Raw genomic sequence first — 19,698 nt, forward strand, 5'->3', positions numbered from 1 at the left:
GGCTAGCTGGCTTCCTTACAGAAGGAAATTTTCTCCAGAAAGCCATTCAGTCACTTGTAATTGATGTTTCACATTAAAAAATGCGTTGCTCGCTATGCCGAATAACCAGAATAGGAATTGTTTAGCTTAAAGTACTTTTCCTAACTTCTAACTTTACAACCTAAGCTAGCAATTTGTCATCTCCTAGCTTTAAATTTCAAAGATGCTGAAGAGTCCTCAAAAGACAGCTGAATGCCAGTGACAGACCAGCACTCCATTTTGCCCGCTCTGTTTTCAGGCCTCCGATCTCCCTTACCAGGTTCTGCTCAACCTCCACTGCCCTCGTCCATGTGTCGGGGCTGAAACCTGCACTCCAATTCAGAGAATGGGGCAATCTGTACTTACTGAAAAGTAAAGCAATTTATTTAAGACTCTGTATGAAAATGCAGAAACCCTCTCAGACTTTCATCATCACCTAACTTAGCTGAGATAGCACAGTTCCTGCATTCTGACCTGTGAAGTTTTCGTCCTGGCTTGCACCAGGCTAAGCCCCAGAGATGATTTCGGTGTTCCAGAGAGGTTCAAGCCCCTATCTGTGCATCTAGAGCAGACTACATATGGATTCTGTGACCTAGATGAAAGATGAATATGTTAAAAAGCAGACTTAGACAGAAAGCCTGTACTGTGTAGCAGCACCTCATGTAAACCGATACTTGAATTATTATAATTTCTCTTCCTGAAGTATCTTCTAGAAAGCAGGGAGGAAGCCTCAAAGCCTCTTTGATGGCCTTTTTGATGAAATTCTGCTGCTGCTGAAGCTGCAGAACATCAGCAGTAGTGAGAGAAAAGCCAGAGAGCCGGGGATGAGCCAGCCTTCCAAATGACTTTCGTCAAGAAGCTGAGAGACTGATGTCTTTTGTTTCCTCCAGGCCACAAATGCTTACGGCATGCTTATTACTTCATGTGCATGTGTTCCAGTGAAGGCAGAGACACAGGGGATCTTGCAAGAAGCTACTTTATTTCCTTGCCCTACAGGACATTTCCTCTCTAAACTAGGATTTATAGATAGATATGTAAATTTCTGAAGATGCTCATACAACCTTTAAATATGATATTCTGTCCTTAACAGGTCATAAAACTGGCAATCCAATGGATTAGGTTTTATATGCATTAAGTAACTAGAAAACCAGGACTGGTTAAGAATGCAGATACCTCCTGATTTATAAAACCTGCAGTGTGTAAATTTTAGCAGCACCATTCTGGGAGATGACACTTTTTCCATTTATCAAATACAGCGTAAATGAGTTTTCAACCATTAATGTAAATAACATAACTTAGCAGAGGGCTTCAAATTTTGCTACTTAAAGAAGAAATTTGCAGTTCTTTGCATCTGCTTCAAACGGTGTCATGAAGACCATAAATTTGTCAGGAAACGCACTGCCTACCAAGCTGCCTCTAAGTCAGTGCCCAGAAGCAATGCTGAGGTCTCCAGATATAACTGCAGTATTCAAAGTAATTGTTAGTATTAATTTTAGCAGTTTGTATCTACAGAAAACAAATATTTCTGAGCATTTGGCACTTAGAGCCAAATTGTCATTATTTTGTGCTCTTCAAACAGTTACTAGTTAAATTGTCTTTTGCAATTATCCTTTTTGTGCTTGCTGGTGTAACAGGCACGCCACTTCAGTAACAGTACCATTACAGCGTAGTTCTGTGCAGTTATTACCATATTTTAAGAAGCCTAATTACTAAGTGGGGTGTGTGATCTTTAAGGAGAATCTGGATGAACATCTCTACCACACAATAAAGTTGCCTCCCTGTTGGTTGCCGTGTTTTGAGGATAGTATTTTTAATATTATTTGTTTTACATTAAATATCTCACCGTAGCAATGAAAACTCCATCTAAATGAGATAATTCACATTTTCTAAGTATATCACTCCTCCACGTTCTCTACTTTTCTCCACTGAAACTTAGTGTTACATCCCCAGGAAAAATACAGGCATGTTCATTTTGTACAGGTAAGCTGTACCGGTGTTTTCCTAAATTCTGGTTAAAGGAATACGATCATCGTCTTCTGTAACACACACATCAACTGAACGGGCACAGTGCAGCAATATGGAATACATCTCCACTGCCTTTCAAAAAACTATTCTTATTTCATTAAACCTAATGTGCAAGATTCAGCAAGGACATCTGGAGCATGGCCACTGGGCGGACCATGACCAGTACTTCGGGAATTTCATAAACTAAGTTGAACCTTCGCTCATAAATCAATCTGTACCAGAAAACAGTACAGAATGAGCTCATCTGCAAGGAACTCAGATGTCAACAATTTATTTATTCACTTAATTTTTTAAGGATGCCAATCCAAGATCATGCCAGTTCCGACAAGTTTGGCGTCGCTATCTTTGTCATCCATTGAGTACAAACACCAGCGTTACATCTGCACCTTGAACTTAGAAAGCATGGGCGAACATCCATAACACTGGAAAAAACGCTAGCATATTTTAAATCTAGAATGATACACATTTCCAGGGCCAGTAGTCTTGAACTGAAAAGGCTCATCACTTTATGGCTCACTCTGTTAAATATGAGATCTGCAAAACCCTCCTGAGGTTCAGTGTTAGCGAGGATCATCTTGTTCAAGGGTGACTCGACTGGTCGCAGCCCCCAACATACAAAGAGCAGCTCTGTGAGCACTAAGCCATACAGAAACAGAGCCTGTGGCTAAAAGCTTATGCTAGATGAATTCAGTTTGGATGAGAATACCTCCCAGCGCAGAGAATCAGTGAATCATTAAGGTTGGAAAAGCCCTCCAAGATCATCTGGTCCAACCATCCCCCTGCCACCAATATCAGCCGCTAAACCATGCCCCTAAGCACCACGTGAGAATTTACCAGAAACCAAATCCTGAGGTTGTGATGGATTTTCTACCACTTCAAATGTCATTTAAAGACTTCCCTCCTTCTAGAAGTCACGGTCTGCTTCCATCAATGCCGTGTGCTCGATGCAGGAATGCCGAGCCGCAGCACGATGGCTCAAGCTGTGCAGTGGAGCCCACGCGACCCCGGCGCTGCCTCCTGACCAGAGCAGCCTTATCAGCACTGTGCACACTTCACACTCGGATCACTCCCTGAGTGCTTTAGCCTTAAAATATCTGCGGCGGAGACTGCATATTAACAACTCCGTAAATAAAACCAAAAGTGGAGTTTCATGCCAACTTTTCATGTCCAACTACATATGAGTAATTCCTCAAACTCCGTGGAATTACTCCAGATTTACTTAAGTGCGAGCAGTCCTCAGCCAATAGCCCTAAGCAAGCAAGTTCACGATCATGGCTTTTGATATTTCCATTTTTCAAGTTCCCATCAGAACACCCCAAATCCCCCTTCCCTCCTCCCTAACACACACCGTGAAAAGCAGAAATAAAAATGCAGGAGGATGTCCCCAAATTTGGATGCTCAGCATCCAAATGACGACCTCAACCTTTGGTCTGTGCTGATGTGGGGAGGCCGGAGTGCCCCGGGAGCCAGGAGGAGGCACTGGGCCGCCAGCCCGAGGGAAGGCAGCCTCACACCCACGTCCCAGCACAGGGCTTGCTCCCTGCCTGCCCCGCCGTGCAGCAGGGAAGCAGCTTCATCCGCAGCTCAGAGGCAGGCCTGGGATTAGGAGCTTGTGCCCAGCTCCTGGCATACCATAGGAGTTGCTCCCTTCTCTTCCACAATTCAACAGCTACAGCCAAAGTCGTTGATGTTGCACTAATTTAATACAAATTTCTCTACATTGCCAGCTTCCACGACTGACTTGTACAGCAGCAATACTGTCTACCTACAGCACAGTAGGGAACTTTTTCTCTTCTGCATTTTATTAACCCTTATCCAACAAATATTTGCAGAGACATCCACTCTGATACCATAGTTCATACCTGCCTGAGGTGCACAGAGCTTTGCTCAAAAGCAAATGCAGAGTAAGTGGCTGCACTTTGCCTGCCTTTGAAAGAAAAACCATCCCGTGGAAGATCTGTATGGGGTGTGTGTATTTGCTTTCTACTGTTTTTTTCCACCCTGGCAAAGCCTCATCATCAAAAACATCTCTGTAACTTCATCAAACCCAGCTTCCAATCACGACTACTAATATGGTCCTTGAAGTCTAGAAATAGAATCGATCTCCATTTCCGCCAGCTTCCGACAGAGCTGATGTCGCAGGGCACACAGCCTCCTGCCAGCTCCTTTTGCTGATCACTTCCACAGTACCAAAGAGGTACCGATGTATCATTCTAACTAACGTAAAATTTAAGGCTAATGCTCACAGTTCCAACAGGCTTGGCATAGCAAAACGGAAAAAAGATTTCATGTCTTTTCTGAATAGCACTGCTACTTCTCCGCTGGGGTATCTGCTTTCTGCCTACACGCTTTGGGGACAAATCAAACTAAAAATCAAATGTGTTTTGATTCATATCTCAGAGAGCTTTAATTTGCTTTTTTATAGCCTTTCCCATGCCACTCTAAATTGAAGTTGTGCTCTTATTGTTCATCATGAAATGGTGCTTTAAACTATGAGACAACAAAGCAACAAGAGCAAATAAGGCACGAAGATTTTATTACAATAAGAACTAATTTGATTACTACACACTTTCAACCATTATTTAATATGAAGCAATCTGAAAGGCAAGAGGTTCACTCTCCACACAGCAGAACATGCACTCTGCTGCTGAAAAGCACCGAATACACTGTTTTCTCCTAAACTTAACAGCATATTTCCAGTTACCTGGATTTTTTTTTTTTCCAGAGGAGGCTTTTTATTTTTATTGGTTAAGTACTTGAAGGTTTATTTAGTGGGACTATTAGGGTGAATCACAAAAAGCAGACAAGAGGAACCAAGTTCAGACAAAGGTACAGCTGTAAGACTTCAATCGCGTGGTTGAAAGCATTTCAGCCATACTCAGCCACTTGTCTTAGTACAGGAACTGAGAGGTCTAAGCACTTTAATAACAAAAAGGTGTTAAAGTTATTTCATAGGAAGAGCAAATCCTTTAAAAAATAAAACCAAATGGGTTCTCATCTATTAAAACATGAGGAACAGAGAAGTCAGCCTGCAGTACAAGTCCTGTACGTTGTTGTAGGTACCACTCGTGAAGAGGAGCCCCATGTGCTATGAAACACGCACGGGGAGTAAACACAATTTCACTGTTCCACCTCTAAGACCACCTAGTCCAACCTTTAACCTAGCACTGCCAAGTCACCATGTCACTAAGCTCTACATCTACGCGTTTTTTGAAGACCTCCAGAGGGATGGCGTGACTCAGCTGCTTCCCCGGGCAGCACTCCTTCCACCTGCTGGATACAGAGCAAAGCAAAGCCATGCTGCCTTCTTGCAGCTGCTACTCAAACATCCAGGAGCAGCCAAAATACAAGACAATCTCCCAGCTATGCATTCAAATGGAGGTGCACTCTAGGAATCCTGCAGAGGTTCTTAGAATTTCGGCATTTCTCATACGCTGTAGTCGTCCCTTGGATATCTGCACGATTTGGGCTCGCTATTAAATTAGGTGAGTCCATGACAAGCACTAAGGGCATTGCAAATGCTGTCTCAAGGTGTACCCAGGCACCCAGCTAGGGGCAGGCTGGGAGCAGGCACCCTGCTGTCCTACGTGTGCTTGCTCCTAGCCCAGGGTCCAGCCTTCGTCTGAGCCTTTCAGGCTATGCTTTTTAAGAGACAGAAGGTTAACAACGTCCTCCGTACTTGAGGCATGTTTTCACTGAGGCAAGTTAAAATACCACAGAGTGATTGCAGTATTTTGTGGGATTTCAGCATGACGCCATCCACAATTTTTCAGAATTAGACAACCTCACATGTTTCTTGGGGAGGGGAAGGGATTCCAGGACACCATACATTTTCTGCTTAACGAGATGTCAAGATGTATGCATCCAAAGCTCTTATGTTATCCATCAATGAGATACGAAATGCTTTGCATATTTTTAATAAAACTCTTGGTCTAGTACACAGCTCAATGAAACTGAAAAAATGATCAGACTTATTGTATTATTTGCACTTCCTCTGCTTTTTTTTTTTCTTTTTTTTTTTAAAAAAAAAAAAAAAAAAACTATAGAAAGCCTCTAAGCTTTGCAGAAGATGAAAGGAGAACAAATGATCAGGTCATCTAAAGTAGCTGCTCAAGAGCTCTAAAACCTAACACCTTTGTAAAAAGCTTTTTCCACCTTTTTTCCATAAATACAAAACAGATAATTAAATCATACATAGTGTGTGCAAATGCACATGTATGCTCGTGTTCAAATATGTGTGTACTGTCAGTAAAGAAGAAGACTATGAAAAGGGATAACTTTCATTAATATTTCTAAATTACACTTCAACCAAGTAGACTTCTCTATATGATCAATGCTATTGCTTTTATATACACTTTAATTCTTCCAGAAGCATACCTGTGAGATATAACCGGGAGGCACATGAATAGGGGGAATGGATCCATTGGGTGACATCATGGGAACCTCCGCTGGCCCTAATAAAAAAGGAGAAAAAAAGATTTATTTTTCAGTTAAAAGAAATTGCACAATGGCTAAAAAAAAAGGTTAAAAATAGATTTATTTTAGAAGCCTACAATAACAAAATGATCAGCTCCAGTCATTTCTGGTGTGTGGAAAATGCCTTGTGCCATCACACTGAGAATAAGATCATTGTTCAATGACTTTAACATATATTCTGCTGAAATAATATTTTCATCATAAAACAGCTAAAACACAGGCTTTATATTACCCACTGATCAACTTATACTGCATTAAGCAGTAACACAATATGTCCTTTAGCAGCCCACAATTCCTATATTGAAATCTGGTTAAGTTATTCTTGCTGAAGGCATGGAAGCTCAGAACAAAGCAGAAACTGTGCGGCCTGGAATTAGGCAGCTCCCAAGGAAAGCGTCCAATTGTACCAAAAATCACATATGCGAAAAGCTATCTATCTATTTAAGAATGCACAAAGACCAAATTCATTATCTCAGCTATTCAGACTAACCTTGGAATGTGGTTATACAAGCAAGAAGCTTATGGTTTCCACTCCGAAATCCAGCCCTGAGCGTGCCAGTTCCCTTTGGAGGCACTGAGCACAAGTATAACAAAGCAAGTGCCATAATCATTCAACTTTGCAAACACAGCCTCACAGCTACAAGAAAGTGTCCAGATAAAATGGAAACAGTTGACTCAGTTGCTGGTTGATTTAGCCATTAAGACCAGAAACATCACCCAGAACAGTCAATAAAAAGAAACCCCCAAGCACCAGACAGATGTTTGCTGTGAGAATTTACTGTTTTGAAAAGTTAATTTAATTACTTTCTTATTACGCATGCAAATGTTTATACTAATCCGTTCATCTAGCATTTGCCACAGCCTGTGAAAACATCCATGGCCAAACTCTTAAGAAGAGCTCAGAGAGAGCTCTGCGCTTTGTAACCGTGAATGGAATTTTAGTTTTGACCAATACTATAAAAAACCACAACCTTCTTGGACGTCCTTCTCGGACATCAGGCATCTCCAAATTATTCTAGAAAAGGAAGCCAAGAGGCTCAAGCCACATGTGGGATGTCACGGCCGGGGCTTTGCCTATCAGCACAGCAGTGACCGCTCCAAACGCCCGGACAGCTCCAGAGAAATCTCCAGCAACAAAGCGAGCCACGGCTTGTTTTCTGGTATCAGCAAAACCAGTCCGCATTAAAGTACAGAGAAGCTGTCCCCTATCCACGTGTATCTTTGTAGTCTTCAGGCTGTGCACGGCACAGCGAGCAGCTCTCTCCTCACCCTTGCAAAGCACACGCTGCGCACAGGAACCCACCTGTGCCATTTGCATCTCTCTGATGCTGGCTCATTTTCTCTACCCGGTTATTTATAGCCTGATCAGCACATATGGTTTCTACCAGTCACAACTACATTTGAAATATGATAATTTATCAAGTGTATAAAGCACGTGAAAACTCCTGAAGTTTAAATTTTTATTCTTTCAGAAGTCATTACAAGCATGTGGTTCTGCTGCTCTTAAGGCTTTCCTGCACTTAACTACATAGGGAACTTCACCCATACTACAGCCCCACTAGGAAAAAAAGGCTTTATTACTCCTTTTTCTTTTTTTTCCCACCTCATTCTATAGCCCTTTCAATGTTGTCTCCCCAGATAAAGCTCCCGTAGTCAACAATTTCAGTAGGCATGGAAAAAAACAACAACATGAGCAGCAAGCAATTACTGGCCCGGTGAAGTTATCGGTTAAATGGCTCTGTTTAAACCCATAAAAAAATATGAAGTGACAATTGGTTCAGAGGGAGCTTTTCAGAAGTAGTATTTGAGTAAATGTATTTTTCCTATCAGAAAAAATCTTTACAAATCTCTGTTGAGGAACGCGTTTTTATACTTCCCTCTGAACCTCTGGTTCCACACACTGCCAAGTTTCACACCGCTGCTGGTTGGGCAATACACAGCCATACGTAACAGCCTACATGGGCACACACAAGACAACACTTTGTCATGGGAGTTCAAAACACACGACATTATCAAGTGCTGGTCAGTTCCTCAGGATGAAACGTGCCTGAGAATGGGTGAGATGGATGATTAGCATTGTTACACAACCCATTCCTTCTCAGGGGTTTCTCAAACTTGAAAAACTGAGAGAAAAGCATCTTCGTAAGACGAAAAAAATGAACCCAACATTTAAGTGGAACAATTCAGATGTTACTACAAGTGGATAATACCTAAGAGAATAAAGCCTTTAATCTGTTTCAAGCCCACACCAAAATTCTGTCTACATATGGTCACCACTGCCCTAGCTGGTCTCTCTCAAAAATACGTTGGAAATACATTCCAAAATGGAAGAGTTTTGGAATTTCTACGTATAGATCAGCTAGTCACTATATGACAACTAACTTGAGAATCACTTAACTCGGCACAGCTCATCATCTGTCCTGCAAAATCTTTTGCCAATTGCTCATATGGAGTAGCAATCTACTGGCAGGAAGAAATCAAACTCCCACACTGATACTGTTGACTGTAACACTTCCATTCCAATAAAAAAAAGATTGTGTTTTATCATCAAAACGTGCACCGTGCAAGATGATCCTTAACCTTGCGCACGACCCACAAACTGTTAAAGTCATTTGGATAACAGGTTTTAGAAGAATGACAGCCTAGTGATTTGCAGTGAGGTTTTGTTTCCAGTGCTTTGATTTCAAGGCTAGCCAAATGACTTTAGCATACATTATTTCATCTCTCTCATCAATGGTATCAAAACAACTTCAAGTGGCAGTGCGTAATATACAGGGCCCATCTCCGTGGCATGACAAGACTCAGAATTACTAAAGATTGTTCTTGCAGTGAGACCACTCCCCACTTCCCCGTTTAACGTTAAAACGAAATCAAACCATTTTTTGTGGTGGTGGTGGTGAGGGTGCTTTATTTATTTATAATTTGTTTAATATGTTTAACTGTTAAAAAGTAAGTATTTAGAAAAGGATGTTCCTCAATTAGTTATAGGAAGGATATAAGTTTCCCCTAGGGTATTTTAGAGCCTTGCAAGTTTTAATTGAAGCTCATGGTTCAACACAAACTTTAATTGACCTGAGGAAAAGTCGTTCTGCTCTGACCTGGGTGCTGTACACTGCAATGAGCTTGCTTTAACAGTTTTTGAGCCTGTTAACAAACGAAGGCTGTCTCCTGAGTTCACAATGAAACCGAGCCAGAAGAGATTTGGCCACCTCTGCTCACAAAGCCAGAGTCCAAATTCCACTCTGAGCTCCAACATCGTAAACAGAGAGCACCTCCACCAGCTGCTGGAGGGCTGGCTGCCTCCGAAACGCAGGTGCAAGGAACCCCTTGCCCTGCTCGGCAGCTCGCGGGCTGCAGGCGCTGGAGTCTCCCCAGGCCGGGGACAGAGCACGCTTCGCCCGAACCGTGAGAGCATCAAGGGTTCATTTTCCCAGCACATTTGTAATCAAGGGAGAGTACAAGAGCGACTCAGCTTCATAGCGTGGCAGAGCTAATTAATAGTTTGATGCCTTGGTGAGAGCCTGTCCTCCTCCTACAGCTACACGCTGCCTCCTCGCTGCTGCTCTGCCACTCAGCTCGCGGTGTGGGAGCTAAATATTGTGACCATTTCTAGATGACAAAAACATTTACCAAATCTCTGGCTTAAAAAAAAAAAAAAAAAAAAAAAGGAAAAAGAAAAAAGCAAAAACCAGCTGCACATCCAGTACAACAAAAATGACAATTACTCTATTCCTTCTTGTACTGCGGCATTTTATATGAAGCTGCAGATGAACCCAAGTCTACCTCAATTTTCTTCCTTGTACTGACCCTGCCAAGGAGGCTGCTCTGCCATGGGGACTGCCAGCTCTTTTGTCCCTTTTGATTCTTTCGGGAATCATGTCACAATCTGCTTGAGGAATTTTTGCCCTAAGGTTTTCAAGGCTAACTACAGCCTCAGTTTCAGTCCATGACACTTGCAAAATTCTTGTATAAAAGCAATTTTGTAATCAGTATTGTTTTGCTCTTTTTTCTGAGCGACCTTTTATGGATACATTAAAGGTTTCTTTAGCTTAATTAGTTTTCTTCTTTTAATTACAGAAGCCAAAATCTGTCATTTCAATTCCTCTGGTTGTAGCAATGCATCTTGCCTATTTCTTCCTTTCCACGCAACATTATAGGGCAAAGAGGTCATTGCACTTCACTGTTTTCCTTTCCTGACTGCTACAGATAAATGCATTGAATTTCTCTCTCTTGCTAAACCATGTCCACTGCAGAATATCATTCACATCCAGTTCCAGCCCCCACGTTTTACTAGATGTTTGCACTGCCCATGTTGCAGACCTTGTTTGTAAGACCCAAACCCCTCCTGGATTCAGGATGAAGTTCACATCCTGACCAATTATTGAAAGCTCAAGTTCATGAACAGCTCAGCGAAATCTCAGCACTGTTTATAGCAAATATGTACTGACCTACAATTTCATCCTATAACATCTGCATTAGCACAGAAACCATATGAGATAGAGTAATTTGGGCAGGGTTTTACTTTGAAATTGAAGAATCTCCTACATTTTACTACAATGAACCTACTGCACCCGTTAAGCAGAAAATGAAACCCAGGCACGTAAATGCCCTCCCTGTATTTTATAGAGCTTAACAGTTGTAATTAATCCATGGAAAACCGCTATGTTCACAGCAAAACTGGTACCGTGACTTTCAACACACAGGGTGCATCTCAGGAAGTGAATCTGTTGAGCAAGAGCTGTGACCGAACGAAAAGGAAAGATAATTAAAGGGCAAATTGGCCTGCTTTGCTAAAACAAATGACCCAGGCCTCGCTGCCCTTGGCAGGGACCCAGGGTTCTGCATTTTCACATGGCCGAGCAGCTGTTCCGGAACAATTTCCTCAATGAAATAAGCACAAACAGGCTCCCTTTCACTGTCAGGCACACACGGCTTCCCTTCCCACTTGGTTATTCTCAAAGCACCCAAATCAGGTGGTGACACGGAAAACAACAAGCTCCACAGGCCTGTCCCCCCCTCACAGCAGTGGTGCTGAGCGCTCTGCCCGGCCTGCAGGCCGCACAGCAAACCTGCTCCCTAGCACAGGTGGCCACGAGTGTCAGATCCCTTTATAGAGTCCTACACCTTTCAAGCAGCATCTCAAGAGTTTCCACCTATAACTATCACCACAGCTTTGAGGTGCAGCCCCTCCTAGCCAGGAGCTAGCTCAGATGCTATCGATGTTACTTGCCAGGCCGTGGCGGTGACGGCTGAAACCCTGCACGCCCTCCAGCTGTGATATGAACATTTTCATCCATTAAAATAGGTATAACGGGTTTTAGGAAGATAGTGGTACCATTTACTTACTCTACTCACATGTGGTTAAAGGCAGTGGAAGAGTCAACTCCCACGTGCCTGCTGAAGTTACTAAGACATGGGGTCGTAAGTCTGCTGCGACCAAGACCAGAATATTTTGTTCCTAGATGAGAACAAATTTGTGGACTGAAACTACTCCTTCTTAGGGACAAAAGAAGGAGCAGCTTTTACAAGATTAAGTGCCTGAGGGGGTAAAATGACAGCTGTTCAAAAACCTTTGGAGAGGTCTGGAATGCTGGAAAAATCCCAGCTATGCTGCATTCAACCTACTGGAGGTGGGGCAGGGAAGGTGCAGAAAGACCAGTATCAAACGCAGGGTTAGTGAAAGCACCCAGAGTTTGGCCATCGCCATGGGGCTCATACACAAAGGCAGCTGCAATAGGAAGTTTTAAACTGCTTATGCATAGGTATTTGTCCATTTTCTCAAGACAACCTCATCAGCAGTTAAGGAGATGAATAAAAGGCTGCCTAGTACATGCTTGTAGCATTTCTCAGATTGCCAAAGCTGCTAAACAATTTTCCCTGATTAATTAGGGGGCAGAAGAGGGGATCTTGTTAGCGTGCATGGATTTTGGATCCAACATCAAATGACTTCAAATAAATGTGCGCGAAACATCGAAAATTAATATCAGGCTGAAGCCTGCTGCATCTGCACAGCTTAACCATTGAACAGTTACCTCAATCTGTATGTGCAAACACAGACATTAACAGGGGAGGTTGAATACTTTTGTGTAGGGCAACTACACTCCTTAAACTCCTCTGCAACTTCCATGGCCCCCTCCTCCCACCTTTAATTTTTTCTCAATATGCTTTCTAAATCTTGTGACTATTAGGAGTTACAAATTATAACAATCCTTTACTCATTCCCCTACGCAAATTACCAAATTAATTTGTCAGAAGCATACCAAAAATCAAGTTTAAAAACAAAATGGTCCCTCATAGTTTCAGTCTATTATTGTTACTACCATTAAAGAGTGAATCATGTAGCTATGAACTACACGCATAGCACTTGGATCTTACAGGACTTGGACTGCTGTTTTCAACATGTGTAGACACACTTACTCAACCAAATATCAAATTAAAATGCTCAGAAATGTGTGCCAAAAGCAGACAGCTCACAGAGCTTTTTCTGGCTTATTTACATGACAGCACCTTTGCTGTTTACACTGGAGACTCTTAGAAGTGGTTTATTTTACCTGTGTTAGCCACTTGACCTGCTCCACACGGAGGGAGGCTCAAGTACGTTAGACTTGTAGGTAAACAACTGCACTTTATTCTTTAAAGCAAGAATCACGAGATTTCTATGCAACAATTTTGCTCTGTGTGTCTCCCAGATGTGGTATTCTAATTTGGGGCATATTCTAGAAATACTAAAGTAACTCATAAGAACGAGAAATGAGCTCCAGCGTATCAGTTGCACTGAACATGCTGTGCCTAAAGCTACCGCACTACCCCAAGCTGCTATGCAGAGGCAGTATCACGTCTAAATTTGAAGGGGAAGCTAGTTCAAATACTCATTTTCATCCTTCACAAAGGTATGAATTACTAAATTTCCAAACATCAAATGGCTGATGTTTCAAACATGAAATGTGTGCTGTTATTTTGAGATACTCATCCTGAGCGTGAAGGGCTGTCCCACTTGTCCTCCTGGGGACAAGCACTTGGTCCACATGCAGCCACCCCACGCTGGTGCAGGAGCCAGCAGCAGTGACAACAAGAAGCTTTTGAAGTACAAAGATCATCAAAATGTTCATAAAAGGTTAGACAAGTATACATACTCTGCCACAGGGAGTTGGTGAAGATGACTTCTTCAGGTCTCTTGCTATTCTACATTCCCAGGTGGGTTTTCTTTGTTCCCTTTTATTATTATTATTATTTTTTTAATTGGCCCATATATTCTTGTAGAGTTTCAATTTAGGGACAAATTAATATTTTTGAGCGGATTTTTTTTTTTAATAGAACCAGAACATTTTGCTGCCCTAATCCGAATAAACAAGTCAGATTCTTTTGCTAAAATAAACCTTTTCTGCTGGTTGGCTCATCAGCCGCTACTGCAAAAACACTTGCAAAGAGTATGTTGCAATACTTCAAGCATTGAAAATAAGCATACTCCCATGGCAATTCACCAGATGGGTTACAGATTGTAAATCATAGATGTCTAGACTAAAACACAAGAGACAAACATCTGTCTAAAATCAGTTAGCTTGAATGGCAAATACTGTTAAATAAATTAGGACTACTTTGGAAACAAAGAGAAGAAACAACTACGTTGAAAACATCTGAAATTAATCCATTAGCACACAAGCCACAACACAATAACCTGAAACTGTAGGGACATTCATTATGTGATGAATATGAGCCCAAGATGACGTCCTGACATCTGAAGCAGGAACACAAAAGCGTTTCTTTGACCCAGCCCCAAGCTCCCCCAGCAGGGCTCACGGAGCTCTCCCCGAACATCTGCGTGGAGCGCGGTTGTTATTCTCCTCACTCCACGAGTCAAACTGAGACAAAGGAACGAAACGACTGGTTCAGGGTCACACAGGAAGTCTGTGGGAACGCAACTGGACACGAATCGAGGACACGGTGTAAGTCATAAGACAACACTTAAGACTGAACCAGTCTTGGGACTGTTAGACGGGTAAGGGATCTCTTATGGCACAGAAATGGGTATCTCATGATCTATTTAGAGAAGAAAGGTCCTCTTCAGATCTGCTGCCCTTTTTCTTCCTTTGCATACCTATTTGTTTTATGCTAGAAACACGAGCAAGGCGAGATGAAGAGAAGTTGCAGTGAAAACTGCAGCCTGCCCTTCACAGGGCGGTCTGAGACACGCAGAGCATGAAGCTGAATTCAAAGACAGGGAAACTCATCAAGCAACTGTGGGCAATCCAGACAAAAGATGAGCCCCCACTCAGCATCAGGCTTCCCTTTGGGATCAAAACTCTCACGTTTCAAGTTTCTGCAGTGCCACAGCTTTGAACAGCGAAGGATCAACACCTTCTGGCTGCACCCACAGAGAACTTCCCCAGACCCGTACACCCACCACGCAACCCCTCGCCTCACCATTAGGGAGAGGATGTCGAATGAAAACAGTTTGATTTCTACACCAATCATTAACAACATTGCCATTTACATACGATACAGCACTATTTGCCTGGTATCGACGGAGATTATTTATTTATAGAAGGACAAACACCGAGCCAGGAGAGCATCACAAGGGATGGAAGTTCAGCTATGAGCATTACTTTGCCTTTGCTCTTTTCCAACAGCTTTTCAGTACATTCTAATGATGTAAATGATTTTTGGGGGTGTGTGTGCCTGTGTTAGTTTTCTGGCACATTTATGAAGTGGCATTTGCTTGCAGGAAGTTTTGTTCTGTCACAGGTTTCTACAAGTGCTAAACAATCAGCTTTGAGTGCAACTTTCATTAAAGATAATGATAATTATACAACATCAGTTTTCTGCGGCAGCAAAAGAAGATGCTCCAATTATTCATAATATAATTATTACATTTCCATGGCAACTCCAGAATGACTGTACAGTCAGCAACGGATCCAATACCCAGCCAACAATACTGTGGTGTCTTGTGCCCCCAGCGAGGCAGCAATTAGGTGATGGCTATTCTCTGCTTGTCCACCCACAGCGAGCAGCATCACGGAGACAGCGAAAGCCAACGTCAACGTTCAATCCTTCAGCCCTGGCAGTGCTGACAGAACAGCACCAACAACAACCACGGCGAGTTTTGTTCCTGACAAGTCTGGATCCTGGACTCTGGTGAATCATTTTAAACTCGCTGTTTAATGTACTCATCAAAAGCGTGGCAATTAATACCCACCTGTCACAGACACGCATGCTTTATCGCATGGGGAGAGAAGGAAAATCATCAACAGCTTTGGGTGAGGGATGCGAATCCGAGCAGAGCTGTAGCAGCAGCTAAGTGAGAAACCCAAACGCAGCAGTCCACTTTCTCCAGGAGCTCTGCCATCAGCCAAGGTCTAGAAACCCAGTGCATGCTAAGAAACCCTCACCTGCCACCATCTGTTTGTGCTGCCCCTTTGCAATATCCCCATTTCCAGGTGCACATCATGGACACAAGTGAAGCAGAAGTCATGAGAAGTTGTATTTACTGGTTAGCAACAAGAAACGGGAATAGCAGCTCATTAAGAATTAAAAGCTGAATAACAAGCTACACCTGCAGCAGAGAAGCCTCAAGCAGAGTACCCTATGAAAAAGGAAGGGGATGGGGAAGGGGAAGGCTGTGACTTGCCAGGCTGTGTGTGAAGGGCCCTGTCATCCTCCCCGTGCTTTCACTTCCTTTCTTATCTCAAAGCTGAGCTGGTGCAAGGAGCACGTAGCTGAGTAGTCTTTTAAAGCATGCCTCCAGGCCAATGACCGCATTACAACCTTCCAAAACCAAGCATCAGCATAAGCATTGAATTCTTATTTTCCTGTGTCCCCAGGTAAACAATCCCAAGCGCACCAGATGACAGAACAGGGTAGGATTAAGCTCTTCATCTCCGTTGTCCACATCTAAAATCTCCAGTATCAGAGTAAGTGAAATGCCCAAACTCAATACTATAGCTTTCTCAGAGGCATAAAGGGAGGGAAGTGCCAGCTCAGAATGTATATAGTGCATTATTAAATATATATACATATATATCTAAAATGTAAAATTCTGCATCGCAGCTTTGGTCCTTGTGGCTGCAGGAGAACCTGTGCCAGTGAGGTCAAGGGCTGCATCCAGCACAGCAGCCTTGATGAACCAACTGATTAAAACATAAACCTTATTGCCCCGTTTCATTTAAATGATTTTTGAGCATTAAAAAGGTATCGCTTAGTAAAAACTGCTACCGCCATTTGACTCATCCACTTTAAGTGAAAACAAATTTCATACTATACTCCACTACTAACCAGAGCCATTTATGGGTATGTTATAGAACCGGGCACCTTATCAAGGCATTTTATCAGCATCTTATAGAGCAGTAAGCTATTCAAACCTCAGAGAATGAATCAACTTCCACCTACAATTAATAATATACCGTGAAGAGCTGACAAACACTCGGATGTGGCTCATTCTTTAAGTTTTCTCACCATCAATGATTGACTACAGCTTATGTCAATACCGCCTGGAGCAGGAGCTGGGGCTATAGAACAGGGGATCTGTCGCAGCCCAGCCCTTCCTCCCTGCCCTCTGCACAAAAGCCCAGTAACAAACACTTTCTTGTTACTTCTTCCATAGCGTGTGCACACTGCAAAGTCCTGAGCGGAACTGTGCAAGCTCAAGATTTTTCATTTCAATTTAAGAAGTATTTTTCACTTGCAGCAACTCGTGCTCTTAGTACCAGCTTTTCCTCCCATACAGAAAGCTCTCACTTTGGAATTGCAAAATTGCTTGTGAAGCGTTTTGGAAACAAAAATAGATGAGCAGTGCAATTAAAGGACTTATAATCCCCGTTTATCTAGGTTGGATATAAATATAGTTAGGGAACGGGAGAGCTTTTCTTGGGGGAGGGCGAGGAGCACGGGTAAAATTCTCCTTGTGCTGCAAAGAGCCTGACAACACCAAGCCCTGCAGCTGGTCAGTTCAACCAAGTCTTATCATACCTGTCAGCAAGTTAGCTGTACTCCAGTGGAGTAGGAGTTGGATAAAGTTACACTTGCATAAAGTCTTCTATCATTAGATGAACCTTCCCAGGTAACAGAGCAGTTTGTGCAAATTCTGCTGGAGAATCACACGTTATTGTTGTAAGTTTTCCAATACAAGAATATGATTACAAACTACAAACAAAGGGTTAGAAGATGAAAAGAATTATTTTTTCGAGGCTTAGAAAAGAGTTACAAGTGACTTGTTAGTGACAGCAAACAATTTTCAGAATAAACTGAATGGTATACTGAAAACGTATTTTTTTTTCCAAGAAGTTGTAGATACAGCAACATTTTATACTAAAAAAAAAAAAAAAGGTTAAATTTAAAAACACAGCAACAAATGGTAGAAATCCTGTCCCTTCTTTTCCACTTCCTTCCCTTTCCGAAGCCCTGCACTAAGAACCAAGAGCGAGATCCTCATCTGGTCACTGAAGGCTTTCTGCGACGGCAGAAGGCTGAAAGAAATATTTCTCTCCCTTGTATTCAGAAAGCCCGAGCACAAGAGGAGCTATTCAGGCCGCGATGGAGTGCCTCACAGAGGCTGCAATATGCTCGACGTTGGCAAACAGCGCGGTGTTTGGACAGCAAGCACAGCCATCCGCTCAGCAAACAGCGGCGCTCCTGCCACCGCGGCAAGCAGCACCGCCGGCCCGCCGCTCGCGCCCCAGCAGGTTTGGTCCCGAACAAAACTGCCTTTGTGCCGTGCTTCGGAGTCAACGGGCACAGCAGCTTGAGAAAGAAAAGAAAAAAAGAAAAAAAAAAAAAGCTCGCTCTTTTCTCTCGGCTTTAGACTTGGATCCAAAAAAATATTAAAAAGCTGAAAAACAGAGAGGAAATTCCATGGAATTGTATTTAAGGGCATGCTGAGCAGCCTAAACTTCGGGACGATATTGCAAATCCGTCTGTGGGTGCTCATCTGCTTCTTAAGACTATGTTTTTTTTTTTTCATGTTTCTAAAGCAGCAAATAAAAATCAAGCATCAAACAGACTGGAAAACAAACAGACTCCGTCACCCTCCCTGGATTAGCCTGCAAGCATGCCAGGCTTACACCGGGGACAGCAGGGCACAGCTACAGGGCAAACGGACCACAGGGGAGAAAAGGTTGGGGATGGGAAACCAAGAGCAGAAGCAGAGAGGACCCAAAGACGTGTACACGCCAGTGCATGTCCTAATGAATTCCTTGACGTGCCCATATTCAATGGAAGGGACAAATTCCCTCTCTAAACCTTCAAAAGGCATTGTACGGAGTGAAGATGAGTGGGAGGGGAAGGTAAGTGGGAGCCTTAAACTTGTGGGATTTTTGCATTAGTCTCCTAATTCCCAAGATTGCACGCTGGCAGCTTCTCACAGGTACAGCCCTCCACAGTGCCCAGCGGGAAGCTGAGCTCCATGAGCATTAGGAGAGTACTTTCCCTTGTACGCATGGAAAAAGTCTCTATTTACAGTGCAATAATATACCACTCACCAGAAGCCTGAAAATGAAGCCCAACCAAAGAGCACTCTCTAAATGAGGGGGGTCGGGGTCTCTCTAAGCATAAAATGCAACAAAATTATACCACAGAAATTCTGGAACATTATTCAAACCATCCACATGAAGAAAACAGCCCACTTTTGCCAAGTTTGGTTCAAGCTGACTTCAGCTTTCTGCTTAAACAAACCTCAGGCTATACTGACATCATTTGTAGCAGAGGCAGCATTTTATTTAAACTTGAAATCTGAGGGTGTTGGGTAGATTACCAAGTAGAGAGCTGATTTTTCCTCTACAGGATCTTAATTGACCTAACCTCAAGGTCTGGATTTAGGCTTACTAACCCAACGGGAACCAAACACCTTTAATCTCCACACTGACGTTAAACAGAAAGTAATTCTGGGAAAAGCCCTTCATTATCACACAACTGGATGGAAACGGGAAAGGTGGCAAAAATCCAAATGATTCTGCATTAATAACCTGCCTCGCAGGCAAGGTTACCTAGTTCCTCTCCTCCTGATATCTTTTTCCATCCCGTTTAACTCACCTCTTTTCCAAATGTGAAGTTGTGCTAGGCACCGAGCCTAGATTAACATACCTCAACACTGAACACTAAGAATTTACTCTAGGGCAGATCTGGGCACTTAGATGCATACGCAAACACCTAAATTATCTGTCATCTGCACCTAGGTGCTACTGGCTTCAA

At 42.8% G+C, this 19,698-nt stretch overlaps 1 protein-coding gene across 1 annotated transcript in view; it reads right to left on the reverse strand.

The window, feature by feature from the left end:
* FNDC3B (fibronectin type III domain containing 3B) overlaps nucleotides 1-19,698 on the reverse strand; it is a 174,312-nt gene that overhangs the window by 89,176 nt on the left and 65,438 nt on the right. The window contains exon 4 of the mRNA XM_084292430.1: nucleotides 6,421-6,497. Coding sequence (XP_084148556.1) covers nucleotides 6,421-6,497 — 77 coding nt within the window. The remainder of the gene's footprint in view (nucleotides 1-6,420; nucleotides 6,498-19,698) is intronic.

Source organism: Netta rufina, assembly GCF_964035555.1.
Source record: "Netta rufina genome assembly, chromosome: 9".
Classification (NCBI taxonomy): domain Eukaryota; kingdom Metazoa; phylum Chordata; class Aves; order Anseriformes; family Anatidae; genus Netta; species Netta rufina.